This window comes from Monocercomonoides exilis (genome assembly GCF_001643675.1).
Source record: "Monocercomonoides exilis strain PA203 chromosome Unknown scaffold10-1930038, whole genome shotgun sequence".
Taxonomy (NCBI): domain Eukaryota; phylum Preaxostyla; order Oxymonadida; family Polymastigidae; genus Monocercomonoides; species Monocercomonoides exilis.
The window spans coordinates 381,829-409,626 of record NW_027150555.1 but is presented as its reverse complement, the minus strand read 5'-3'; the positions used below and the strand labels follow the sequence as shown (position 1 = coordinate 409,626).

Sequence of the window (27,798 nt, the reverse complement as noted above, 5' to 3'; positions counted from 1 at the left end):
GATAGTAAATTCAAAAAGTTGCACTCTTATTCAGTTAGCATAAAGCATAATGCTGCGCAAATAAAAGCAACATCTTCATTGGCATCATTTATTATGTTATTTAATACATATTTCCCTTCGTTGTCATTTTCTTCTTCACCTTCTCTTTTATTATCTTCGCCAGCAATGGCATCAATGTCTGGAACGGCAACTTCATCAACACAAACATACAACAGAAACCCAGTTTTTGGACCTGGAATTATGACACCTTCACATCGTTCTTTTCGGATGCCGCGAAATGCTCCCATTGGAACGCCTTTGTCTCTTGCAGTGCATCAATTTCACAGCAAAGACATAGCCTTCGGGAAAGCAAGGGGTAAAGAACAATTGTGGAGCATCTCTCCATCACTTTTGAGTGAGCAATGGTTTCTTGCGCCTCCGGTGCACAAGCATCTATCTGAAATGGGGTCGTCCTTCGAAAGTCAGATTCAATCGTTTGCTTCAAGCATGCCTACTCTTTCAGAGGCGATATCTCGTTTCATCCAGTTTTATTTTCTGTTGTCTCTTGTCCAATGCCAAACAGCATCTTTACCGTTTCTGGAGCATTCTCTCACCACATCCATTTCTTTTATGCTTCTCTCTTCGTATGCTACTACTTCCCTTCCGTCAGCGCTGGTTGCATTCTCTTCATCAGTCCAGTCGCTTTTATCGTCTTTTTCGCCTTGCATGTCTTCTCTGAAGCCTCTCCGTCCGTTTCCCACGCTTTTTGCTCCGCAGCAGTTGTCTTTTTTCTTTCGCTCCTCTTTTCTATCTGCTTCGAGCTATTCGCCAGAGGAATTTTCGTTTGGCTCGTTGAGCCCGTCGACTGCAAACACCTTTTCAGCGTCTTCTTCTTCTTCTTCTTCTTCGTCTTCGTCTTCTTCTGCACATGCTCATCAATCAGCTTCTGCGATATCACTCGCCAATTCATTCAAAATGAACACACAACGTGTTTACCCGCTCATCAAACTGGCCACGTCTGTGTTTGCTTCTCTGTCGCATTCATCGACAATTGTCTCGCTCTCACTCCAAGTTCCATCTGCCAACTCGACCCTTCCTCTTATTCTGGACGACATATGCTCCTTTTTCTCGTCTCTTCTCCTTTTGCCTCCTTCGCCACTTGATGCACCGCTCACTGTCGCCTTGTCTATTCTCTGTGCCACGCCCGTCCTTCAGCTGCCTCTTCCTCTGCAGTCGTCATACACACCATCAATCAGCAGCCTCTCATTCCGCCAGTCGCTCATATCCTTCTCATCTGGGCCTTCTCAAACGCCTGTTCCGCTTCAGTTCTCTTCAGCCCCATCTGATCTGATCACCTTCTTTTCCTCTTCTGTTCTCAACTTTTTCAGCCCGAGACTGAATTCAGTGCGGCCTGTGCTGTTCAGTGCGATGCTCCTCTTCGCCACGCAGCTGGTGATGAGAGAGGAAGAAGTGGCCAGACAAAAGAAAGATCGCACTCACAGTTCTGAGGCTGATGCGCAGAAGTCATCTCCCTCGAATTCTGCGGCATATTCTCCGAATGCCATTCCGCTCCGTCTTCAGATGCTGTCAGAGACTCTTTCTGTGTTCATCCAGCTCTGCAGCCGCGCTCAAATCCCCGGCGTCCGCATCGTGGCCGGCGCCGAAGATGAAGGGGAGAGCGAAGACGCAACCATTCCAACAACACTTGCACAGCGCTCAAGCAACAAGGGCGCAGAACTTAGATATCCTGTCTCTTCACTCACAGCATCGTCTGCTTCATCTGCTTCATCTGCCTCGTCCTCTGGAAATGCTAGCAATGCCGCGCCTTTTCTCAACCCGTCGCTCTTTCTGGCCGGGCAGCTGATTCCAATCATTGCTGTTCTTGTTCAGTCGTCGCTGATGACTCCGCTGGAAGGCGTTTCAATTCTTCCGCCTCTTCTTTCGCAGTTCAGGCAGTTTTGGCTCTTTTCGGCCTTGTTCGGCTTCTGCTCTCCATCTTCCTTGCTCTTTACTCCTCTGCATTTGTCAGGCGCCGAAGGCTCCTGCTTTCTGCTGTCTTCCTCAACATCTGCATCAGCCTCAGCTTCTTCCTCTTCTTCTTCTTTGTCTTCTTCAGCTGATTTGTCTGCCTCTCTTTCAGAGTGGTTCGAGCAGGGATACTTCCACATTATTTCGCTCTTCACTCCGCCGCTGATACATCCACGTGCTCTGCACTCTGTCCATCGAGCATTCTTTTCCTCTGATCCGCTCTCCTCTTCGTCGCTCTTTGTTCCCTCTATCTCCACAGAGCCAGGCGCTTCCAAGCCCACCGTACGACTCGACCAGCCGTTCTTCCTCGAGATTGTCGTGTCGAATGCCGACGCTGCTGCCATCCGCGCTTTCCTGTCCACCTCATTCACCACACACGCCCCTTCGACCATCGCCCAGCAGACATCTGCGCCAGTTCCAGTGGTCACATCACACTTTGCCTCCAAAATCGCACAGATGAACGTGCCTCACTTGCTCTTCTGCCTCTCTGTGTTCATGTTGGAGTCCATCCGCCTCGAAGCCTCGTTCTCCGTCTTCTCGTCGCAGCACCCGCCTTCGCTGAGGACAGGCGCCGCAGACGGCAAGTTCTCACAGGCAGACTTCGACTCGTATCCGCTGGCAGCGCGGTTTTCTGCTGCTGTTCAAGGTAATGTTCTGTTTGCGCTGTCGTTTTTGGAGTCGCCTTTGAACCCGTCTGACGCTGCGTATCGGCTGCTCTACGACTCACTCACGCCAAACCAGCGTTCGTATTTGGATTTGAACGATTGCTTCTCTTTTCTGCATCCCTCTGCCAGTAACGCTGAGCACCCGGCTGCTGAACACTCCCACTTCGCAACGTCACTTCTTCCTCTGTTTTTGGGCTGCTCTCCGCACACACCTTCGCTCTGGAAGCCCTCTTCCGTCGCGCTTCTGAATGCTCCCTCGCTTTTGTTCCCTCCGGTCTCATCGTCTGAGATACCCTGCATTGCACCTCTCTTCCTCTCTCCCCTTTCAGCCGCCCAGCAGAACAGCTGCGGCGTCTCCGCGGCGCTGTGCTATCTTCTCGACGACGAGCTGATGGAGCTCGGGAGCGTCTCTCTTTTCCTCGTCCGCCTCTGCCAGGGCGTTGTGCAGCAGCTGGCGGCTGAAATAGAGAGGAGAGGCAGCAGCAGCGGACACTGCGACGAAGGTTGTGTGTTGGACGTGGCGTCGCGGTTGACTCGCCAAAAGGCGAATTCGATAAGATTGGTGCATCAAAGGAACAGAGAAAGGTCTCGTGTGGAAAGCATGCCTGGAGTGAGGGTGACGTATCAGATGAGCACAAACGAGCGGGCGGAGCTTTCGTTCGGCAGCTGCATTAAGTTGGCGAATGAGCTGAACGATGCCATCCGAAAAGCCACTGAATTTCTGTCTGTTTCGTCTCAAAACAGTTTCGAAGCAGAACTTGGGCTGGTTCCTGGAAGCAAAAAACCACCACACCAGTTGTCTGTGAATCCGCCGCCTCTGATGCTCCCTCTCGTTCTCCAGCGGAACATGTCACTACTTCTGCGATATTCAGTCACTTCTCACCCAAATCTGAGGTACTTCTCTCATTCTGCACTGACACATTTCCTGCTCATCTTTCCGTCTTCCATCGCTTCTCCCTCGTTTCTGTCAGCTCTTTTTGCTCTTTTCGACTCACTTCACTCATCACTCACTTCAACCATCGGCGCTGATCTCCCCATTCACATTGTCCCTTCCTCAATGAAGCGCTTCCGTTCGTTCATGCCATTCGCCTTCTCTTCATTCACTTCAGCACATTCCACTTCAGCTGCCCCTCCTTCTGCTTCTCTGATGTCTGTCAGCGACTTTGCTGGCCTTCCTCCGTCGCAGTCAGCTCCCACGCTCCACACCTTCCCTCATCGCCACACGATGTCTGCTGTATTCCCTCCTCAACAGCTCACTCAGTCAAACTCTTCTGTTGGAATGCAACCTTCTCCTTCCACATCATCATCGTACTCGGGCGCTGATCTCACTGCCTTTTCCTTCTTTCCTCTCCCTCCCTCTGTCCTTCCGTCTTCAAAGACTGAAACTGCCCGTATTCTTCTGAATCTGCTGCAGGCGACACGGCGCTGGCTGTCCTTTTCGATGTCCTTCACACAGCAACGCACTCAATCGTCGCTCGTTTTCTGTCTGTCTGCAATGGACAATCTCTTCACCTCACTCACCACAGTCCCCCTTTGCCCTGAGCTGACTCCTTCACTTCAACCACCTCACTTCAACCCACTCACTTCAACATTCATTCACTCTCCACTTTCTTCCGTGTCTTCGCTGGCGGTTCAGCAGAAAGGCATTCGCCCATCTCAGACGCTTTTGGCGCTGAATGCTTCGATGCTGTCTGTCGACCCTACAAAGCCGGCTGCTCCTTCGCCCAGCGATCAAACCATCTGGTCATCACTCATTTCAACAAGCAATCCTTCTTCTTCCTCTTCTTCCTCCTCTTCCTCTTCCTCTTCCGGTTCTTCTTCCTCATCATCATCATCTTCTTCTTCTTCTTCTGACACTTCATCTGATTCATCGTCTCATTCATCATCGTCCAAACATTCAACTCCTTCTTCATCATTTGCACCATCCACATCCAACGTGAGCGAAGGAATCGCCGCAGCCATTTCGATGGAGCTCAACCAGGAGTCCGATTTCTTCAATGCAAAGCTTCTCAGCGGAGGCGATTCTTGGATGGCAACGGGGATGGAAGAGGAGCAGGTGAGGGAGTTTCAAAACACAGCAGAGAAAAGAGCATACTGGATGGGCTCCCTCAAAGGAATGAAAAGCATGTGGGCAGATACAAAAAGCTACCAGCACTTGAGAGAAAGGACGCCTGCACAGCCAGATCTGTTTGAGTCATTTCTCGAAGGACAGCTTGATGCTGTTCTCGCATCCAATCCATATGAAAGAAATAATTCTTATTTGACAAATACAAAATTCACTTATCTTCATCCAAAAAGGCAGCTATCAGAAGCCGAGTGGAGGATTTTTGCAGAGAAATATGTCTCTCTTTCTTCTGCCCATCTGTCCAGCGGTGAGTGGGAAATAATTCCAACAGATTCGTTTTTGTGGAAGTGGTTGAGCATCGCCAAGATCGGCCTGGAGCATGGAGATAAAGCGGTTGTGGAGATGTGTGTGGACGGATGGCGCTGGGTGTGCTCGTCACTCGAAGTGCTGGCGACGACAGAAGACGACGAATTGCCACTTGAATTGAACAAAACAATTCCATCTCATTTAGAAAGTGCAATTGGTTTTTCATCAGCAGAGATAAACGCCAATATTTCAAAAGGAACAGGAGAACTGTCACGAGAATCTATCATTTTTAACAGCCTTTCTGCAAACAGCAGAGCTCGTCTCGTAAAAGAGAAGCTGTTTTGCACATTCTCTCGCCTGTGGAAAAGCCTGATAACAGAAAGAATAAGTCTGTTTGGATCGTATTCCTCGACTCCTCCTGTACAATCGATTGATTCAGCAGACGTGGTGTCTTCGCACGACTCTTCGAATATTCCGCGTCCAATCGACTTCAATGTGTCATACAGCAAACGCACAGACGAGCTGATTGTCTCGCTGAACAGTTCGTTTTTGTGTGTTCTCTCATTTCTTCGGGAAGAGCTTGTGTCTTCGCTGCGCAGCGGTGGTGGAGCGCTTTATGGATGGAACATCATCCGGATGCTGTATGACTGCGTTGACATGTGCTTTGCAATGCCTTCTGCTCTTTCGTCGCACATTTTGTTTGCTCCTGCCTTCTTCGAGCTGTGCATCATCGGCCTTTCTGTCTCGAATTCTGTTCTGTCGCTGCACTCTGCACATTTGACAGACACACTCTCCCATCTCGTTCAGAGGGAGATCATCACACACTCATCCACATTGTCTGCACCCACACTGACAGCAGTGCCTCCATCAGCTGCTCTTCCTGCCAGTTCTTCACAAGCATCCTTCTCGTCTTTAGCTCCGCTTTCGCTTTCACCTCAATCTGCTTCTTCAATCTGTTCGTCCGTAATGTCATTGCTTTCTTCATCTGCACTGGTGGATCACCTCAGCTGCCCGCTCTCTTCATCATTTTCAATCCTTCCATCTTCTCTGCCATTTGCACTAACCTCAACAAGAACAGGCTTCTTCCACTGTCCCATCCCACACACTTCTGCCTCGCTGCTCCGCTGGCGTGCACTTAACACTGCTCTTCATTGGTTCGACCATTCGCACAAAAGATATTCTCCTCCATCTGCTGCACCTCTCTCAGCAGCATTTGCTCAAATGTCTTCAACTTCATCTCCACAGCATGGGCTGAACTCTGAGGATGGCAGCGCTTTTCCTGTGTCGTTCCCAACTGGAAATGCTGGGCAGCTTGTGGAGCAGTTTCTTGTGTCTGTGATCAAGCTGCGCAACTGGCTCGAGAAAAACCCTCCGTCGCAGCTTCAATCTGCGCCTCTTGCACAAATATTCCTTCTGAATGAAGATGTGGCAGGTTCGCTATCGTTGGAAGGGGGAAGCTCTTTTTCTGTGCTTCCTTTTTCGTCGCTTTCTGTGGGATACTCGCGGATGGATGGGGATGGGCAGACGCCGAGTGTGTTTTCAGACAGCCTGACAGCAACACGCTCTCCGATGCAGCGTTCAGCGTCGCGGCCGTTTCCTCTTTCTCCGTATGCTGGTGGAGGCGTGGATGATGGCACATCGTATTCAGTGGCAGGATCGATGGCTGGTCGGCACAGGAAGGACAGCAGCGACTCGTTGCGAAAGAAGCTGATGAGGCGGATGATGGCGTTTGCTCCGTTTACAGACCGTGCAGACACGCCAGCCAGCGCTGCTCCATCGCCAGCACATCCCTCTCCCACTGCACCCACACCTGTGCGGCCGTCGGCTCTCACGCCGTATGGCATGCGATATCCGAGCTTGTCTCCGTCTCCGCTGAGCCGCACTCCCTCGTCTAGCAGCGTGCTTATGTCGCTGGGGCCATCGGCGATGTATCAGGGCTCGCTGCCATCGCCGTCGATTGCATTCACGCGGATGCTGTCGCCGTCGCTTGCAGCTGAGTACTCGTCGCACTTTCTACACAGCTCGATGGACGAGCTGTCGTCTTTTGTGGCTGACCGGGAGTCAACAGCGTTTGGGCACCGCTCGTCTTCTCCCTCTTCTGTGACATCTGCAACATCTGCAGCAACAGTGTCATCAGCAAGTGCGCAGAGGAATAGCAGAACGAAGGGCTCTAAAAGAGGGAGCAGGAAGAAAGCATTGTCTGTTTTGAGGGAAAGAGTACTGAGACAGTTGCATCTGCCAGGTGTTCTTTCACCATCATCGAATTCATCAACTGCAGCATTTGCACCTCATGTGGCTCCTCTTCTGGCGCCTCTCACGTGGAATCTGTCGCGTTATGGCTCGTCACTCGCCTCGACATACTCTTCTTCAGATGTTTCGTTGAAGCAGAATGAGGAGGCAAAGAATGGAGATCAAGGCACGCAAGCGCCTTTCATTTCCGACATGAGCACTCTTCTATCATTCTTGACACCTTCTCCATCGTTGAATTCGTCTCCTCTGTTTTGTGCCCGAAGCTCGATTCCGTCAGCTGCACCAGCTGCAATCACTTCTCTGTCAGCTCTTTCTCTGTCATTTGCGGCAAGCAGATGTGAGAACTGCATTGGTGGCAGCAGAAAGTACAGAGCCGAAAATACAAATGGGATAGAAGCAACGGAGCTGCCAGAGATTCCACAGATTGATCTGCTGGGGAGTGATTATCGGATGAGCACGATGCCATTTTGCGAGGGAGGCTCTGTGACAAGGAGTGTGTTCCAGACACCTCATGGTCTGGACTCATCACCTTTTGGGAGCGTGCATTGTGTGCCCAACAGCCTGACTTCAGCGCCTTTCACCAGAAACTACACGACTGAGCTAGGAAAGAGGGCATCTGGATCGTCATCCCGTTCGAGCGATGGATTGACAGCACAATCGCTGGACAGCAGCTGTGTGTTTCTGCCAGGCTCCTCCCTGTTTTCTCGGTTTTCATCGCAATCGCAGTCGAACTATCACCACAAGCCATCAGAGTTTGTGAATGGTGAATCGTCGTGCCGAACAGTGCCACTGTCAGATTCTGTGAGCAGTCGATGTGCATATTCAGCCCTTCTGGCGCTGTCGAAGGCGAAGGCAGCTGAAGACAAAAAGGCTTCACTTTTTGTGAATCCGTCTTCGTGTTCGAGCTCGACTGCTACTTTTGCTCAGCTGCATCCTCTCCTTCCTCCTGTTCTGTCGCTGAATGTGCCATTGCTTCCATCTCCGTTCCTGCTGCGTCTTCCGATTGTATCACCCTCGCGTGGAACTTCGTTTGTGGAGCGGGCGAGTCTTGTGCATGTTCTGGCAGAGTCGACGATCGAGCGGACGATCACTTGGCACGATCCGCTGGGTGTGCATCTGACACAGCGCCTGGAGAAGCCTCAGCCACCGAAGTGGACAAGCTCGCTGGGGCATCTGAATTCGCGCAGTTCTGCTGCTTCCTCGGCGTTGCCTTCTCCAAACTCGTTGCGTGTCATGCCACCTATCCCTTGGGTTCATGGTATGACGGGAGAGGCAGGAGCAGCAGCATCGAAGAGGAAGAAGTCAACAGCACGACAGCTAAACAGCACATTCACCTCTTCGCTTTCGCTGACAGACGGTGCATCGTGCATATCTTTGTCGCGGCAGGGGTGTGCGACACATGCGCTGTGGCTCACTTCGTCGCCTTATTTTGCTGTGGCATCAGCAGCGTGGGATGTTTCGCCTGAGCTGGCTGTGTCGATGCGGCTGGTGGTGAAGCAGCCTGAGTATCAGAATGTTGTGGAGGCGCTGGCAAGTGCTGATCCTGTTGCAGCATCAGGAGGAGTATCAGGGAGAGACGGGGTGTGTGTGGGTGTGGATGCTGGATGCAGAGCAATTCGCTTGAATGAGCACTTTGTGAAGAGGGCATTTGGGTCACAAGCAAAGAAGGCGAAAGTGGAGCACAAGTTTGGAGCGACATATCATATTGTTGCTCCTCACTCTGTGACAGAGCACATTGGAGTGATTGGAACTCCGAGGATGTTCGGTTCGTGTGGTGCGCTGCAAGTGCTGTCGCTGTGTGGAGCAGCTCCGATCGACTCAGCAATGTCCTATTTGTCGCCGAATGTGCCAACGGCACTGCGAATTCATTCGTGTGTGCGAGCATTTGTGTCGTGGTCGATTGCAGTCGCACCTCCTCTGCGCATCACGTTCTATCTGCCACAGTTTGTGCAATCGTTCCGGATGGCGCCATTCACACCAAATGGAAAGGAGCATTTTGAGCTGGGATTGTTTGAGTTTCCTTCGAAATGCTTTGGGCAAGCAACCAAGAGGGAGATGAAGAGCTTCAAAAAGAAGCTTATTGAAGATGAAAAAGGGAGAAGCATCGAGAAAGGCGCAGATTCATCTCAGCAAATGTCTCATCTTTTATCTCCATCAGCATCAACATCAGTATCAACATTGCCATCTTCTGCTTCTTCTGCTTCTTCGACTTCATCTTCAAATGCAAATGGAAAACAGATATTTACTCTTTCGAGCGATCAGGATATGGAGCAGAGAATGGATGCATGCGATCAGTTGTTCTTTGTTCGGCACACCACCCGATACTCAGCACTCTCACCAACACCGTCTTCACCTTCGGAAGTGCAAGGGCCGACCTCATTTGCGATCATCCCGTTCGAGCAGCCCATGTTCCGGATAAGCCCACTTCGGAAGCTGCTCTCGACAGTTGTGGACTTGTCATCATCTTCAGCACTTTCGGCATTTGCTGCCTCTCACCCATCCTCGACTTCAACTCCGATTCCATGTGTGGCTTCAGAGCTGGTGCTGGCACCACTTTCCCCGCTGGGTGTGATGCAGTTTGTGGTGCGATGCGGGTCGATCTGCCGAGTGCTGATTGGGGCAGCCTGGTCGTCGCGGGTGCTCGGGCACAGGCTGTTGTGGGAGCTGAACTGCCAGCTGCCGGCAGTTGAGGGGGAGAACGAGCAGATGATACGAGCAGCAGAGGAAGAGGCAGAAAGACGGATTGCGCACCGATATGGAAGAGGAGGAGCTGAAAAGATGGGGATGGGGAGAGACAGCGCAGCAACTATTCTGGCTCTGGACAGGCTGGACAACACAGAGGCAGACAATGGAGAAGATGAAGAAGGGGACAGCAGGGCGAACGAGGACACAAATTCAGATGAAGCAGAAGCAAACGAGAAGAGCGAGAGCGAAGCACGAGAGCAAGTGCCTGCTCGGCTGGAAGGCTCGTCCACAGCTCCGCAGATGCAACAGCAACTGCAACAGCAGCAACAACAACAACAAAGCCAACAGAAGAAGAAGAAGAAGGGCAAGGAAGAGGTGCTGGGGGTGGAGGATATTGTGTTTTTGCAGTGTGTGTCGCTGATGATGGGGCTGGTGCAGTCATCTCTTTCGGAAGCAGAGTGGGCGAATCTGCGGCTGCTGTTTGGATTTTATGGGGCGCTGACTGCGATCAGCGGGGTGCTGAAGGCGATGGCAATTGGGGCGCGGGTGCCGTTTATCAAAGAGAAAGTGGCAGTCCTGGCAGCGGGGCTGATCAGCAGCGGGGAAGTGTATATTCCGACAGCTCCGGAGCTTGTTGTGGTTGGGGTGGATATGAAGTCGATTGCAGTGATGAAGTCGCATGCGAAGTGTCCTGTGAAGATCGGGTTCTTCACAGCACGAGGAGAGGAGGTGGAGCAGCAGCGACGTGTGTGGAGGGAGCAGAGGAAGAAAGAGAGCGCAAGAGAACAGCAGCAGCAGTTACAGATGCAGATTCAGTCCCCATCACCAGTGGAGAGTTCAGGGCAATCACCATATTTTTCATCGTCTCCTCAGTCGAGCAGCGAGGGAGCGGAAAGAGATGAGGAGCAGTTTGTGGTGGATGTGTCGTCGCTGCGCTCGCTGTCGACTGCAACGTGCATCTTCAAGTCGGGGGATGATTGCCGGCAAGACTCGCTGGCAGTGCAGCTGATTGGGCTGATGGGGGAGATGTTGTATGGGGAGGGAGTGGATGTGTTTGTGGGGCCATACCAGGTGATCTCGACGCAGGGCGGGAAGGGAATTCTGGAAGTGGTGCCGAACGCACCATCGCGGGACATGATTGGGAAGCTGGTGGAAGGAAACCTGAAAGACTATTTTGGGCTGAAGTATGGAATGGGATTTGGGGTGGAGATGGAAAGGGGCAAAGGAAAGGAGCAGGAGAGAGGAAAAGGAGGAAGCGCATCAGGAGAAGGGAGCAATGGGGGTGTGGAAGGGTCGCGGGGAGACGGGAAGGGGAGTGGGTTTGTGGACGTGACGTTCCGCAGAGCCCAGCGAAATCTGATCCGGAGCGGAGCAGCATACAGCGTGCTTGTGTATCTGCTGAACATGAAGGACAGACACAACGGGAATGTGCTGGTGGATGGGGGAGGGCATGTTGTGCACATCGACTTTGGGCACATCTTCAACATTGCACCAGGCGGGATTGAGTTTGAGCGTGCACCGTTTCCGCTGAGACCGGAGATGGTGTCTGCGATGGGAGGAGAGGGATCGGGAGGGTTTTCGTGGTTTGTGTGCTTGTGCTGCCAGTGCTTCCTTGCGATTCGCGACTGGATGGATTCGCTGCTGATTCCGATTGAGCTGATGATGCCATCGAAGCTGGAGTGTTTCAAGCCCCATTCGGTGACAGACGTGGCAAACAGATTGGCTCCTCTGCTGTCTGAGTGTGGGGCAGTTGCTTTCATGGTTTGTGCATTTAATAATGAATTTCATTCTTATTGTATTTTAAATGTGATTTTATTTTATTTTGTTATTTTGTTTCTGATGTGCTTGATCTTGGAAATGTGCAGAGAAGGAAAGTTGGAGAAGCCAAAGGAGCTGTTTCGACAGGGCTATATGACTGGTTCCAGTTCATGCAAAACCGCATCACGTATTAATGACTCTGTTGAAGCATGATGTTTGATTGCGAAAAAGAAAGAAAGAAAGAAAAATTATTTGACTTGAAAAATCAAACACTTTGTGACATATAGGTGCATTGAAAAGATATGTATGGAAGTCAAAATGTTAATTTTAGAAACGTTTAAGTTTTTGTGATAAATTAGCACCATTTAAAAATTCAAATAAAAAAATATATTTCCATTATTCACATTTCTGTTTGTTGATATTTTTTTAAATATTTTTCCAGATAAAACAAAAATGAATGTCGAATATTCTTTTTTATTCTGCATCAAAGCCGATTAGTGATATTAATACTTCTTTTCAATAGTTTCGCATTCAGAGATTTTTCAACCATTTTGATTATGTTCTTCCACATTACGTGCATTGTCACATGACTGTTGAGATGAACAACATTGGAAAATGTGGATACTTTTTTTAATTTTGCAAAAATGTGCATTAAAAAGCCTGAATAACATAATGAAACATTAAAAATTGTTGCTTTTGTTGCAAAAATGTGATTTTGAAAAGAAAATTAACAAAATAATATGTATAACCCAAAATTTTTTAACAATCAATTATTTTTATTATTTTTATGTTCAAAGAAACATCGCACGTAATCACAACTGGAAATAGTCACAAAAAGTTGCACAAAACCAGATGTGATCTGTGATCACATTCTCTTCAGACTGTATTCGTTGAAAAAGGTTGAAATAAAAGAATGATGGCAAAATGCAAATTTCATCAATGAAATCATTGTATTTGTCACAAATTTTATCTTTCCCATGATCAAATTTAAATGTTTGACATAGAATTGGAATGATGTCAACAAAAAAATCGCCATTTTGTTGAACTTGATTTTGATAAAGTGTTAACAAAATATGGAGAATGATAAGATGGATTTAATGGAAAATAAACTCAGCATGCAGAAACATTTCATCTTTTTAACCTCAAGCTGTTCGTCATCGATATCATATTCAGCTTTTTGGTGACACTGCAAAAGCTAAAAAAAGGAATTTCATCCAGAAGATAGAAGCAGAATATTTGATTTTTCAATATTTCATTTTTCTCTCCATCTCATTGTTCTTTCTTTTGAGAGAGTCTTTTGTCATCAGAAATGTTTTAATCTCAACAATTTCATCAAAATGCAAGTTGCCATTTTGTATCGCACATTTTTGAGCATTATCTTTCATTTCTCCTTTTTATCAATTAATGAATAAAATGTTGAAGCATATTGTTTCAGAAATTAGATGATGCATGATAAGCTTGAAAACAAAGACAACTGAAAGGTGAGAATATTGTTGAAGGAAAAAGAACATTAATTGATGAAATGTTAAACAGCAAAATGCAAAAAGGATGAAAATTGATAAATGAAATAAAAAGAACATGTCAGAATCATTGCCATAGCCGTTGAAGATTGATGGGATAGAATGAACACAATATTACAGGCATAGCACAAAATATTGTACAAGATCGATTTCTCAACAACTGCAAGAGGAATTATTTTGACAATTTTTCTCCAAAAATGAAATCTCGGAGAAATTCAAAGTCCAATTTCTCCTTCATTTCTAAAATTTATTTTTTTTAGTATTCTGTCAATATGAAAATGAGAGTTTGATATGGCAAATAAGTTAGCATTGCAAAGATATTTTTTGAGGAAAATTGTCAGAATTATTCCTCTTGCAGTTGTTGAGAAATCGATCTTGTCCGGTATTTTGTGCACATTCTGTGCATGAGCAATAATTATAGAACAACTACAAACAGAAGAAAAAACCGTTTTTCAGGAAACAGAATTCATGCAATTAAATTGATTTTATTCAAATGTTTTCAGGAGAAAAACAATGGATAAAATATCAGTTGTTATCTGGTTTATTCACAAATTATGGGGGAAAAAATGCAATGAAAACAAATATGAAAAACACAGAAAAATAGACCTTCGGAAATTGCCAAACCCTTGACCTTTATCCAACGGAATGTCAATGGTCGAAGGAGCGACCGCTTGCACCGCTCGAGATAAAAGCCAGCCTTCCTGTTTTATTTTTCTCAAAAAACCAAACCACACTCTAACATTTTGAATTTAGAAAAGATCATTTTTTGAATGCAAACTCTTCAAAGAAGAGCGGGAACATAACTCTAAACCCAAAATCGATCACGAAAACACGAAAACATAAACCAATCAGTTAAAGCAGAGATTGTTTTTGAATTTAACCCCTTAAATAAAAATTAACTGGGTCACATCAAATCCGCACCGTTGTCTGTGAATAAGCCGTTAATCTTTTGAACACTTTTGAAAAGAGTCGCAAGATTAATCAATTTGAAAATGATTTCACAAATATAAACATTATGAAATGATGCATTCAAATTATTAGTGAGTAAAATTCATGGACGAATAAAAACAGAGAAAAAGAATCCTATGTATTCTCTTGTTTTTCTTGTGATGAAAGTTCCATGTTTTTGTTTTCCTTTTTTTTCACTCCTGTAATTGTTTTTGTTAATTCAAACAGACTTTCCTTCAAAATTCCAGTTTCCATCAATATCACATAAAATCTCCATTTTCTTTTTGTTCTTTTCTTTTCTTGTCTTCATCATTTTCAATACCATTTGTCACACAAGCTTTCTCTGAAAAAGTTTCGATCATATGGGAGAAAATTTTTGAAAAATCACCACAGATCAAAAAACATCACCCATTACAGTTAAAGAAATTCTATATTTTAAATGAAAATTTATTCAAACTCTTTATAATTAATCACAAATTGACTTTTTTATCAGAATATGTCTTTAAAAAATTTTTTGATTTAAAAACATATTTGGATCAAAATGAATTTGTTTTAACCACTTGAATACGTTTTCTTCACTAAAAGAACGCTCAACAAAATAAGATAATTGAAGCGAAATACGTTACTGAAAATTTCCTTTGGATAAGAAGGATGAAAGTGCTTGAATTCGTATCAACACAATGTCTTTATATCTCCAAGCTTTTGATGTCTTGAATTTGAGCAATATCAAACAAATCGCTTTAATTATAACATATCCAATCAAATCATTTTATCAGGAGTTAAATTATGGAATCCAAGAATATTTTCAGAGATTTTTGCATTTTTTCCGTGTTGCACAATTCTGAAGTGGAATTTAATCGAATGGTAATTATCTGCTGTTCTCTGTCATTAATGCGGACAGCTGGAAACTTAAATGTCGCAACAGATCTTTGCGTTTCTTGTCAAGATTCGATTTTCCTTTTTTATTTTCAAAACGGAACAGCATGCCATGAAATCTTGAGTATATTTCTCATAAAGAACAGTCGTCGTTCCTGTCTTGTTTTTTCTTCATATGGTCTGGCCAATGCAGTGCTGAGAGATCACACTTTATGAATCTTACAGTTTTCTCATCAGACAATTTTTAATAATCAGAAAAGAGCAAAAGCTAACCAATTAATTACTATGCCTTGAATTTCATTTTCCGCAAAACTACAAAAAATTCTTTTTTCTTGTCAAAGGCATTCAGTCATTCGAAGTCAAAAAATGGAACTCCTTCATCTAATCATCAATGGATGCATTTGAACAACCGTCTCTCATGATAATTTAAGGTCACTGGAACAGGAAAAAATAGACATGCGATTGTTGAATGTTACTCATGGAAATAGACGCTCTTCAAAATCAGAGTTTGCGTTAGCACAAAAAATAGTAATAATGGAACGTTGCAGATAACACACGAAAATCAGATAATAGCTTTTTCAGCAGTTTTGATGTTTTTATTATATTCAAAAAGCAATTCATCACAAAGGTTTTTTTTTTATTTTCTTTCTCTTATTTATTTTTAAGTTGCATTTATTGAGATTGTCAGAAGAATCTCCAGAATTCTGCTCCAAGGAAGAGAAAGAAGAACATACACATACACAGGAGCCTGGAAAAGTGGACAATGAACGAAGAGTCATTTTATTCATTGGAACAAACTATCGAAAATATGATGAACTGCAGTCGCAATGAAAGAACATGTGAAATGGGCTTGCGTTCGAAGCGAAAGAGATAAGTTGTCGTGAAAGGAAGAATTTTCGGAAGACAATTAAGAGGTCTCTTCCCCTACAAAAGACACGGAATTTATTGAAAATCCAAATTTTCTTCAAGCAGAGCCACATAAAGATCTTATGCATTCGTCCACTGCGAATCCAGATAGCCTTGAAACGCTATATGCAAAGCAAATAATATCCCAATCATTTTTTCCCAGTGGTTGAAGAAAAGCAGTTATGCATTTTGCATCTCACTGATCAACAGACAAAACATCTTTCTCGGTAAAAATGCTCCAATCGCTACAAACTCATCTTAAGGCTCTGTTTGCCAAACCGAGTATAAATGCAGTTATGCTTCAACTGAAGGCAAATGTCCGTTCTCATCCCTTTCTCTTCTCTTCTTTTCTCCATCTCTCCAAAAGCACATCGAACCTTCTACCTTTCTTCTCCTTCAACACATTCATTTCAATCATTCATGACTTCATCATCTTCATCCTATTCCTCATCTTTTTCCTACTTTTCTCTTGTAGTGACCAATCTCTCTTTCCACCCCACCCCATCGTTCTGAGATTGCCATGATGAGCCGCATAAGAACAACGCACTGTCTACTCCACCGGAGCTATCTCAACCGCTGTGCACAAATGGCTGCTGCTTCTGGTGCTTCACGTCCTTCTTCTTCTTTTTCCTCCATCTCGTTACGTGGATTGTTTCACAACAAATTCCTGACAGGGGAAGAGCAGCAGATGAGGAGGATGAGGCAGCAGTTCGGAAGAAGAAGGAAAAGACAATATTTTGTTCTCCCACCAGATGTGTTTGAGGCGCTGCAGCTGTATGCAGAGTTTCGGATGGTGGAGCGGTATTCGGAGAATCTGGAGAAGAGGAAAGGAGAAAGAAAGAAAGAAGCAAGGAATAAGAGAAGAGAGGGAAAAAGGACAAGAGAAATGATTAAGATGAGGAAGGAGTTGAAGCCTGAAAATGATGTAAAGAATAATGATGATCAAAATGAAAATAAATTAAAAACAGAAGAAAACGAGAGTTTATCATTGATGAGAAGAAATTCTTTGAAGGAAACGAAGAAAAATGAAGAAAATGAAGTTTTTCATATAGCTCCATCTTCAGTTATGAAGACAGGAGAAGAAAGATGAGACACAAACAGAGATAAAAACTGCTTCGGCTGATGAAACTGCAGGAAATACAGAAAAAGAGGGATGAGAAAGAAGAGAAAGAGAGGAGGCGGAAGAAGAAAGAAGAGCGAGAGCGCAGGAAAATGGAGAAAATGGCGAAGAAGATAGAGGAAAAAGACAAGAATCTGTTTAGCAGCATCCAGGAAATATTACAATCACACCTTGGGACAGGCACACAGATCAACCAGAAAGAGAACAAAATGGCAAGCGATGTGCCACAAGAGGCGAAAGAAAGCCAAACGCCAATTTTGACAAGAGAGCTGAAATCGGACAGCGAGCTGAATGATTTAGCAAATTCCCACATAGAATATTTGAGCGATGAACTGGATGTGCCTTGCCGTTATGAGCGTATCAAAAGCGAGGAAAACGGGCAATTTGTGTGGAAGATGCGAAAAGTGCCTGTGTATGCAGCAGTCGAAGCGAGGAGATCGACGGCTCGGTTGGATCTGATGAGTGCACTGAAGAGCGGGCTAAAGCTTAGCCAGGCGGAACATCGAAGAGGAAGCTGAAGAAACACACAGAAAGAGAAGGAAAGAAGCAGGGAAAGGATCACCTCTGTTGTTTCAGAAGGAGAAATGGATAAGAACCTTTTGTCAGAGCTGCATGCATGGGAGAAGAGATGAGCTGTCTTTCTCAAAGTTGGCGTCTGACTTCACATCTCAGAATTCAATGGTGATGGATCTGATGCAGAAACACCCTGCCCTCAATTTTGTTGCGCCTTTTGATTCATCTGCTGATTTTTTTTAACTGAAAATACAAATATTGATCTGCATCCTCTTTCTCACTGCAAATTACTATTCATCATCTGCTTCTCCTCCTTTCATTCTCTTGAGATCTTTACCACCGCCACCGTAGATCATTCAATGAGCACATTACGCTTATGGCTTCAACATCTCATTCTTCTTCGACAACAACTGCTTCTTCTGCTGAGAGAGAAGACATTGAGCTGGAGAGCTGAGTTCTGAATGCGTTCTAACAGTGTGTATGAAGGAGGTCAAAATGAAAGAAGAAGAAGAAGAGAAGAAGGTAAAGAATGATATAAAGGGATATGATGGATCTGTTATAAAATTCTGTGAGTCTTTCGATTGAGAATGAAGCACAGGTGAAATATCAATGTTCTCTGCAAGTCAAAGATCCACAGAATTTTGCGTACCTATTAATCATCCGATTCTTATCACCGCATCCGAGTGCTGGAAGAAGAATGCGAAATCATTGACTTTGTTTGATAATGTCCAATCAAATGAAGTTTTTGCTCCACTTCCAAACACTTCTCCTCTTGCTCTGCTAGCGGCTTATACAATCTCTAAAGAATTTATTGCTTTCCCCGAAATATTTTCGATCTTTTTTTCGGTAATTCTCATAGACATTGGAACCCTATGAGTCACATCCTCACCATTGATAAAATATCTGACTCTTCACTATCTTCTTTTTTATCTTGTTTGGAGTGCTGGTCAGACTGTATCATTCGCACCGTCTCTACGCAGATGCTCATAAGGCAGCTCATCATTTGCTCCTCTTACAGACGTGTATGTTCAACGCAAGTGGAACGACGTGTTGTTGGAGATGATTAAAGTTGAGAAGAAGTAGATGAAGGAGAAAAATTCGACGAGGTGCATTTTATGTAAAGCACATGTGTTTCATAATGATGATAAAAAGCTGATTGTTTTTATAAAAAAGTCGGATCTTGTGTGGAAGCAACAACATTATCCGAAATAATATCATTACAAAGATAATTTCAAGATTTTCTTTCTTATTAACTTATTATTGTTAACTTTAAATAACTGTATTTTTCCAACACCTTTTTTAATCCAAGTTTCATTCTTTTAAAAAGAAATTTCTTTTGTTATCAGAAATACATCCAATATTTTCTAGTCATTTGCAATAAAGTTCTATTGCAGATAATATTGCACTCTTCTGAATGAAGATAAGAAAAATTATTGGAAATAAAAAATGTGAAGCTTATTGTTTCGATAAAGCATATTGAAATCAATTTTGTTTAAAATAAAAAGGAATTTTGTTGGTTTTCACATTGTGCAGTGAAATCAAAACAGCAATTCTTTTGATAGAGATGTGAAAGAAGAAAAACCAAGGTTAATTTGTTCGAATGATTTAGCTTTTTTTGACAAATTTTTCGTTGTTCATTGTATGATAAATGAAATCAAGGAAGTCACTGTCTGTAGATATTCATGAAAATAATGTAGAATAACACACAAAAGGAATAACAAAATTTTTGAATAATGATTATGGTGATTTAAATCAAAAACATGATTTATTGTGGGACAGATCAGACTAAAAAAAAGTGATTTTTCAAAAATTTTCACCCAATATTTCCCTTTTGATTCACAAAATTCTTCAAATCAAATGGGGCATTATTTTTGCGTTTATGAAAAAAATAAAGATTTGTTCCAAACTTTTTCTGTCATCTTATCATTGTTAATCTAACATTCTCATGCAAGAAAAATAGACACAAAGAAAAAAATAAAAAAAAATAAGAAAAATAAAAGAAAATTTTGCGTGGAACGAAATTTATAAAGCAAAAAATTTTGTTCCAAATCGCTTTCTTCTTTCAGTTTCCTCTTTTGAAAACATTTCGTTTTTTTTATCATCCAAAATAATTATATATATTATTGGATGTTATTTGCAAATATTTGCATTTTGTTTCATATGTTTCCTTTTTCTCTTCGAAATTAATAATATAACTTTGAATATAAATTTTTTCTTATCCAATTCTTTTCATTAAATATGCAAATCATTTCAAAGAAGTTTGAGTTCATGACTAAAATCGTCAAGTGTTCAATATCCATTTCGGAATTGTGAAATTGTTTTTTCAACAATAATCATCCCATAACGAAAGCATGTTCAAACATTTGGAGAAAATGCTGAACACATCTCCACAGGTTTTCCATATTTACCGCTTGCCAAAATATATTTCTTATGTTACTCAATTAATAAATACATCAAACAATTTTTCAAATGAAATTAACACTTGATGTTCATGATATTTCTTATTCGAAAGATGTCGTTGACTGAAAGTTTTTGCCGTTTGTTCTTGTATTTTGTTGCTAAAAAGAGAGAAACACATTATTTGATATATTTGTTTTAAAATAGGATTGTCTTCTGAGTTGGAGAATTGCACTGAAATTGAGCAGAAACAGAAAATCATTGAATTGAATGAAATAATTGATGGAACGAGTGATGAAGAGATAGATTTTGTTTTCGTTGCAAAAACGTTCGATTCAATAAGTAAAATGATCGAAGAAAAGAAACTTTCGATGGAAAATACAATTTTGTTGCTGAAGCATTTGGGATTCTGCAAAGTGTTAAAAAGAATAACAATCGCTTCTTTTGATAATTCTATCTTGCAAACAAAATTAGTGAAGATGATCATCAAAGAAGAAAAGAAAAAAGAAGAAAAGAATGAGAGGCTTTTTATTGACCTTTGCGAGTGCTATCTTTAGATGGGCTACATATTTACTTCAGGGAAATTACTTTCAATTTGCATTCCTTGCCTTTTGAAAGCTGCATTGAAGAAAGAAGAAAACGAAGAAGTTCAAAAAGAAGTGGAGATAGCTTTGCTTGCATTGAGCAGTATTGAATATTGGAATATGTGATTTATTCGTTCATTTTATATATTTGCTGATGGTTTTGAATTTTTCTCTCGTTTTAAAAAAGGAAACAGAACAAGGATTGTATTTGAATGAAATCAAAATAATTATTCAATATCATCAGGAGCATCACAACCTGACACGACTTGCGTATCAATCTGCTTTTCAATTTTTAACAGGCAGACTTTACAGAGATATAAGTTTGGAACAAATAGTAATGAATGAGCTTCATTTTGTCAGAGAGGCAAGAAGAGAATTGGAAGAGCTGATAGGCTGCATTGATTGGAAGAGAGAGAGAAAAGAGAAAAGAAGAGGAAAAGAAGCGAAAGAAGAGCTTGTTTTGTTGAGATGGTTGAAAATATTGGACTTTTGTTTTTTCTCATGCAAATTTGGGAATGAAGACTTTTTTGAGCTTTTGAACAGCATTGGGGAAACATTTCGATCAGTAAAGGAGAATGATGGAGAAATCAGCAGCATGCGCATGAAGTTGTTTTTATTTGCAGCTGACAACAATTCAACAAAAATAGATGACTTGCAGAAAAGCGGATTGGTTGACATCGTTTTAGAAGAGACAGTCCAGTTGGATATTTATTACCTAAAAATAACACAATGCTTATCATTTTTCAAAGATATTTGTGCAAAACTGATGAACGAGACAGAAAATGGATGCGACGAGGGGAAACGAAAAGAGATGAAAAGAAAAGTGCATGAAAAGATGGAAGAAGAAGGATATGAGGATATCGTCATTGGCTTTCATGAAATATTATATTTTATGAGCGTTAAATATGCGTTTGCTCGTTTATCTGTAAACTTTGCAGATTATTTTGTAACTGTTTAAGCAAATGGAATATTATGTGATTTGTCTTTTGAAAATTATGTTTTTCTTTTTTCATCCCTCATCGTGTCAGCAAACATCCTTTCAAGACATGTGCAAAAGTCTTTGTTTTCCATTTTTTCAAAATGCGAAAAGCAAAAAAAAAAAAAAAGAAGAAGAAGAAGAAGAAGAATAGAAAAGAAAAGAAAAAAAGAAAAGAAAAAAAAAAAAAGAAAAAAAAAGAAAAAAAGAAAAAGAAAAAGAAAAAGAAAAAGAAAAAGAAAAATCTGGTTAAGATACTTCAAACACAGTCTTCTTTAACTTTTGTTGATTCTCTTTCAAAATATCTCCTTTTCTCACACTCTTTAGATATTTCTTTCTTTGGCTTTTTTTCTTCTCCTTTCGTCTGCCTTTCATTGTTGGTGAAGTTCACGATGTTGACTCGCTCATCTCCTCTCCAAACATGATATTCCATTCGTTCAGCTCCAACTGCGAGAAGGCAATCAGAGCGCATTCACTCTGCTTTCCCCTCTTTCTGGCTCTTCTGTTGCTCATGTATTTTCTCTTTCGCTGCTTCACTTATACCATAGTTCAGATTGCATCATTTTTCAAGTGTTATTCCTTGAAATTCTGTTTTCTTTGTTTCTCTCCTTCAAGCTTCATCCATTCAAGATCTTCCTTTTTTTTCTTTTCCCCATCCATCGAAATATTATTCAATTACGCATCCTTTGAAAATGGCTCTAGAAACACTCCAAAAATCGAGTCTTCAAAAGCCGCTTTTTTGACACCAATACAGAATCAGTACATTCATTTAAGTTTCAAACTTTCTTTTGGATCACTGAATATGGATGGAGAAGATGAAGGAAACGAATCCATTATATCGACGCAATTTGTTTTTGTTTTCAAGGGTATGTCAACTTTAGTATTTTCCCCTCTATTCTCCAGTATTCCAGCTATAATAGAAGAACACAATTCTTTTCAAGAACTTGGAAAACATATGGTTTCATCTAAACAAAGAAGAAAAAGAAGAGATTCCAATTGAAATTCTCAAACTTCCTTTGATAATGGTGGAACAAAGAAGGGAGAAGGAGATGACATGAGAAAATGTTGATATGGTGTCTTCCATGTGTGTTGTCCGACTTTTCGAGAAAAATTTTAAATGGTTGGATAAATTCTTTCTCTCAAAGAAAAAGATAAGTTTCACGTGGTGTGGATGATGAATGAAAAATCAACATCACCATCAACAAACAAATGAAATGTTGAAGTGGGTGTAAATGAGTGATAAAAATGATTAATTTGACAATGAAGAAGAAAAAGAAAAAGAAAAAGAAATCGATGATGAATGCCTTGAATCAGATGGAAAAATCATTTGCTCTCAATTTTTTAATGCTTAATGATGAATAACATAATCATTGGGGTCTTTTAATGATTCCTGATAAAATGCAATACCCAATGTTGATATGAAGAAGCTGAAGGAAATATCTTCATATCCTTCTTCTTCCATCTTTTCACGCAGCTGTCGATAAATCGTCATTTTCTGTTGAATATTTTCGCTTTCTTCTTTCGCCTTTCCATTCATCCAGCTCTGGGAAATCGAAAAAAAATATCTTCAAACCCTTTTTCTTTTCCTTTTTTCTACTCAATATTCTCGAAAGGCAATAAAAAATACTCGCACTTCGATACATAACTGCATTTTTAATTGTTGATTGATGTATTTCCTCCAAAAAGAAATCAACAGCCTCTTCATGCAACAAGTTATCAGCAGTTTCTGCTTTTTGCAAGATGACACAACCAAAAAATCAAGGCGTTTATCATATATTTCTTTGCAATTGCCCTTGGCTGCTAGGCACAGATCCACGATGAATGTTGTCAGTCTGGTATATTCTTCATTCTGCATTTGGATCAATCTGCAGCAAGCATCCAAAGTTTCTAGCCATCTCATAAAAGCGTGCTCTTCTTTCTTTTCACTTCCTTTCTTTTCCCTCTCCTCTTCTTTTCTCTTCCAATCCACGCTTTTTGACAGATCTTCCAATTCTCTTTTGGCTTCACTCAAAAAGTGTAATTCTTTCACAATTATGCTTTCCAAGCTTTTATCATACATAAGCATGAAGGCCAAATACCGAACAGCTGTTTGATAGGCAATTCTGGTGAGGTTGCGATACTTCTGGTGATATTGGATGATTTCTATCATCCCCTTCAAATGTAATCCTATTTCAATTGGCTTCATGGAAAATTAATTTGAATAAAAAGACTTCAAGAAATTTGCAGAAACGCTCAAACAAAAACGTTTCTTATTCTGTCCAAAGTTAGCAAAGCCATTTCCACTTCTTTTTGAGCTTCCTCGTTTTCTTCTTTCTTCAATGCAGCTTTCAAAAGGCAAGGCAAACAAATTAGTAAAGTTTCTGTTGGAATAAAAAAGTCAATCAAAAGACGACATTCACAAAGATCAGTAACCAGCTTTTCATCCTTTTCTTTTTTATTCTTTTCTTCTTCAATAATCATCTTGAATGTATTGCACAATGAAGATATACAAAAGTTGTTCATCCAAATTCTTTCCAGCGCATTGCAATATTCAACTTGCTTTATCAGCAAAATAGTGTTTTCCAATGACAATTTCTGATCTTTAATCATTTTGTCTATTTTGTTGAACAATTCAACTGTGAAAACTGAATAATATTCTTTTCCATTCATATAATCCAAAATTCCCTTCATTTATTCGATTTTCTGTTTCTGTGCATCGTTGATGCAATCTTCCAGTTCAATAAAGCATTCTTCAAAATTAATAATGATATTTTCATAATAATCAAGTTCGAATGCAACAACAGTTGTTAACTTGTCTTTTTTTCGGTGGAGATTATATCCTGTATTTTTTTAATATACATTACTGACAGAAAGCATTCGCGATTTTTCATTAATGTTGATAACCATTCAATTGGAAAAAAGAAAAAAGGAAAAAAAGGAAAAATGTCAAATTACAATGAAAGAATTGCATTTTCACACCACCCTTCTTTGTTTTGACATTATTGACAAGCTCTTTGGAGAACAACAATGACAAACTTTTGTCTGTTTGTTGTTATGGAGTTTCTGATCATTTTTTTTTTTGAAGCACTAAAAAATGCCTTTCACAATGTTATAGATATTCAACAGGGTATTATGTGAAAAAAAGACATGCATAACATGCAAATGTTAAGATCACTTAATAATGGTATTGTGCAAAATATTGATTTTTATTGAAATTGTTGCTAATTTTCTATAAATTTATTTTTCTTGACTCGCACGACAAATCAAGAGTTTCCAGAGAAAAAAATTCGTTATGTTCGATTTGGACTCCTGGGAATAAAAAACTTTAAATAATTATTGAAAACGCAGAAAAAAGAAAAAAAAAATTTATCTTTTTGATAAATAAAAATTCAAATAAAAAGTTCTTCCTGGCTTGTCCGCTTTAACTCATATTTAGGTAAATTTGTATGCAGAAGGATTCCTTAAAGATTATTATCTTTACCAAAAAACAAATAAGAGATTGATTGATTATTATAAAATATGCAAGAGATCAACATATTTTCTTGAGAATTTTTTATTTACAGCTCATTATCGGAGTATTATTACTTTCTCCATGAGCTGCAGTAAACAGCAATTACCATTTCCTCGAGCAGATAGTTTTTTTTCATCTGCAACAAAGGATAAAAAATGGTTTATTTCTTTTCCCTCTTTTAAGCGCACTAATTCTAATTGTGTGGCTGGGAATATATTTTTTGATAAAACTAATTCGTGGTTATTTACCACAACCCAGACATCTTCTGCGGATGATTCTGATGCTTGGTCAAAGTTGGGAAATAAAAATTTGACACTGAATGAGACTGCACAGTTGATAGCTTCTACATTAAGGCCATATCCAGAAACGTTGAAGCAAGGCAAGGTGTGTAATTCTTTATCGACAAATATTTCCACAGTTTCGAAATCAATATCCACTTGTAAGTCTGGACCAATTACAACGCAATGTTTTCAGAGCGAATTACCCATGTATGTTAATTCAAATACCAATGTGCAATGCTTAGGGCAACGAGAACAACATTTGGATAAAGATCTCTTTTTTTTTGAGAAAGAGGTTGCACCTTTTATGACGCTCCCAAGTTTACCACAGGAACCAGATAATTCAGAGCGTGGATTAATAAATGAAAAAAATAATATTCGAGCACAGGAAAATGAAATGCAAGAGGAAAATCAAGATGATTTGATTTCTTTCGATGAAGTTGACAACATACTCGATTCAATGCTCAAAGGAAATAAAGTTAAAAGAGAGTTTAAAGAGACTTCAATGTCCACTGAAGAACGAGGTAAAAAGCATGGGCATTCAAAAAAAAAGAAGATTTCAAAAGTTGTTTCTATTTCTTTTGATGATAATGAATTGACAACAACAATGGAAGAAGAAACTTCAAATCAACCACAAGACAGCAACGAAGAGCTAAATCAGATAGAAGAAAATTCATCTTCATCTGAAACGATTTCATTAGAGCCTTCTTTGACAGCAAATTCAACGTTAAGTAAAGATTCCGAGGGACCTCAAATCGATAGCGAAGCACCTTCTATTTCCGATCCTTTACCTACTCAATTGTTGCATCCTGCTTCACTTCTAAATCCGTTGTTTCCTTTAACTCCTTCTCCGTCTCCATCATTCCTTGAATTGAAGGGCTCTCCTTCGCCTTCATGTGTTCATAGTCCAATTGGTGTGATTTCTAATTATTTTCGATTTTCATCATCATTTTCAATCTCTTCATATTTTCGGGAAATGCGATTATTAAACGAATGCAACTGGATAATAAAATCAGAACGGTGTGCTTCACGGGAAAGTTCTTCTCCCATTTGCATTTGTAGTTTCCATCGCCAACTCATTTCACAAGTTGTTCTTGCGATCCAGAGATGTTTTCTTTTGACTGAGTGCAATGAAACACATTTGCCCGATGAGAATGACCCTTCGTGTGTTGCTTTGAAGGAGCATCTTTCAGCATGTGAAGACGCGAAACAGACTCATAAAGATGAAGAAAGCAGAGGCAATGAAAAAGAAGAAGAAGAAGAGAATTCCAAGCAGACAGCAAAGCAATCAAACGGAGCGTGGGTTGCTTTATTTAAACAGTTTTGCGTTCATATAATGAATACAGAAGCAAATCAAGTTTCTGCTGAGTTCAGAGATCTCATGTACGAAATTGTGCGTGTGCTTGAAGAGCAAAAGAAAGTGAATTTTTCTGTATTTGTTGTTGGAGATATATTGCTTACGACTTTATTTGAAGTTCTTTCAGATGCAATTTCATCTGAAACTCAAAAAGATGTTTATGAAATACTTATGATTCTAACAATATCTGCAGCTTGGCTGTTTGAGCGAATTGCGACCAATTTTATAGAATTATATGAGTCTTCGGTAATATCAGATTTAACAGTTGATATTTCTTTGCCGCGTTGCAATACTTCTGAAGTTGAAATCAGCAATTGCGAAAGAGATTCGCCAAAGAAAGTTGCTCAGCTACTCATTCGTTGGATGGAAAGGATACAAAAATTAATAGAGAGTGCTCCATCACGAAAGTCATTGGCATTTGATTGCAGAAACTTTAAGGTTGTTCTTCTTCGAATGTGGAGTTGTCTTTTGTCTCTTTCGTCTTTAATTCAAATGGAAAGCTCAAAAACAAACACAAAATTGAAAGAGGTTGAAGTTGAAGAAAGTGCTTTTAAAGAATCTCTTCAACAAATTGTCGATCTCTCATTTCTGAAAAGACTTTACAAGATAATAAAATGAAATCAGTTATTTCTGCTGTTTTGTTTGAAGATGAGCAATAGATTTTATTCTTCCATATCAAAAAGCTGGTTGCATGAATTGTACACCTCATCATTTCGCTGGTTTGCTTATTGATTTTTTGTTTTTGATTAAATTTGTTTTCATTTATATTATTTTTTGTTTCATGCATTTTCTTTTATGTTCGTTTAACCTTTTTTTATTTACTCAGGTGTTTAATTGGTTGTATGTTCAATGCAGAATAATTTGATGCTTTGTGATGTGCATTTGAAAATCTTTATTGATGTATTGCATATCTAAAGTGATTGCAACTTCTTGTGGAAGAGCAAAATAAAGCTGATTTGAAAACTTTTTGCTTTTTCGTTGATCTCGTTATTGCTTGAAGGTGAAACATTTCAATACATTTTTTTGTACATATCTTTTCGAAGGGAACTGTTTGTTGCATGTTTGAATAATTAAACGAGTTTTATGAACAAGAAGCC

The 27,798-nt window shown here is 40.9% G+C and overlaps 4 protein-coding genes across 4 annotated transcripts; all 4 read left to right on the top strand.

Moving 5' to 3' along the window:
* Window positions 1–93: 93 nt before the first annotated feature.
* Window positions 94–12,483, top strand: MONOS_9347 (phosphatidylinositol 4-kinase; the record flags this gene model as incomplete). Its single annotated transcript, XM_067879839.1, has 2 exons — window positions 94–11,739; window positions 11,844–12,483. 2 exons carry the CDS (start codon window positions 94–96, stop codon window positions 11,928–11,930), a joined length of 11,733 nt encoding a protein of 3,910 aa, XP_067731888.1. The 3' UTR covers window positions 11,931–12,483.
* Window positions 12,484–17,108: 4,625 nt separating this feature from the next.
* Window positions 17,109–17,624, top strand: MONOS_17237 (uncharacterized protein; the record flags this gene model as incomplete). Its single annotated transcript, XM_067870137.1, has 1 exon — window positions 17,109–17,624. The coding sequence occupies one exon, from the start codon at window positions 17,109–17,111 to the stop codon at window positions 17,622–17,624; it is 516 nt and encodes a 171-aa protein (XP_067731887.1).
* Window positions 17,625–20,131: 2,507 nt separating this feature from the next.
* Window positions 20,132–20,573, top strand: MONOS_13023 (uncharacterized protein; the record flags this gene model as incomplete). The annotated part of the gene is made up of 2 exons (XM_067865698.1): window positions 20,132–20,156; window positions 20,224–20,573. The coding sequence occupies 2 exons, from the start codon at window positions 20,132–20,134 to the stop codon at window positions 20,571–20,573; spliced, it is 375 nt and encodes a 124-aa protein (XP_067731886.1).
* Window positions 20,574–25,160: 4,587 nt separating this feature from the next.
* MONOS_13022 (uncharacterized protein) lies at window positions 25,161–27,747 on the top strand. The gene is made up of 4 exons (XM_067865697.1): window positions 25,161–25,224; window positions 25,325–26,258; window positions 26,361–27,420; window positions 27,528–27,747. Exons 1-3 carry the CDS (start codon window positions 25,222–25,224, stop codon window positions 27,317–27,319), a joined length of 1,896 nt encoding a protein of 631 aa, XP_067731885.1. The 5' UTR covers window positions 25,161–25,221; the 3' UTR covers window positions 27,320–27,420; window positions 27,528–27,747.
* The last annotated feature ends 51 nt before the right edge of the window (window positions 27,748–27,798 follow it).

What these genes read in the sequence shown, in the direction of transcription:
- MONOS_13022 (XM_067865697.1), top strand. An exon ending in ATGTGTTCATAGTCCAATTG is followed by an intron (nt 26,259 to 26,360) that starts GTGTGATTTCTA and finishes TAATAAAATCAG; the next exon opens with AACGGTGTGCTTCACGGGAA.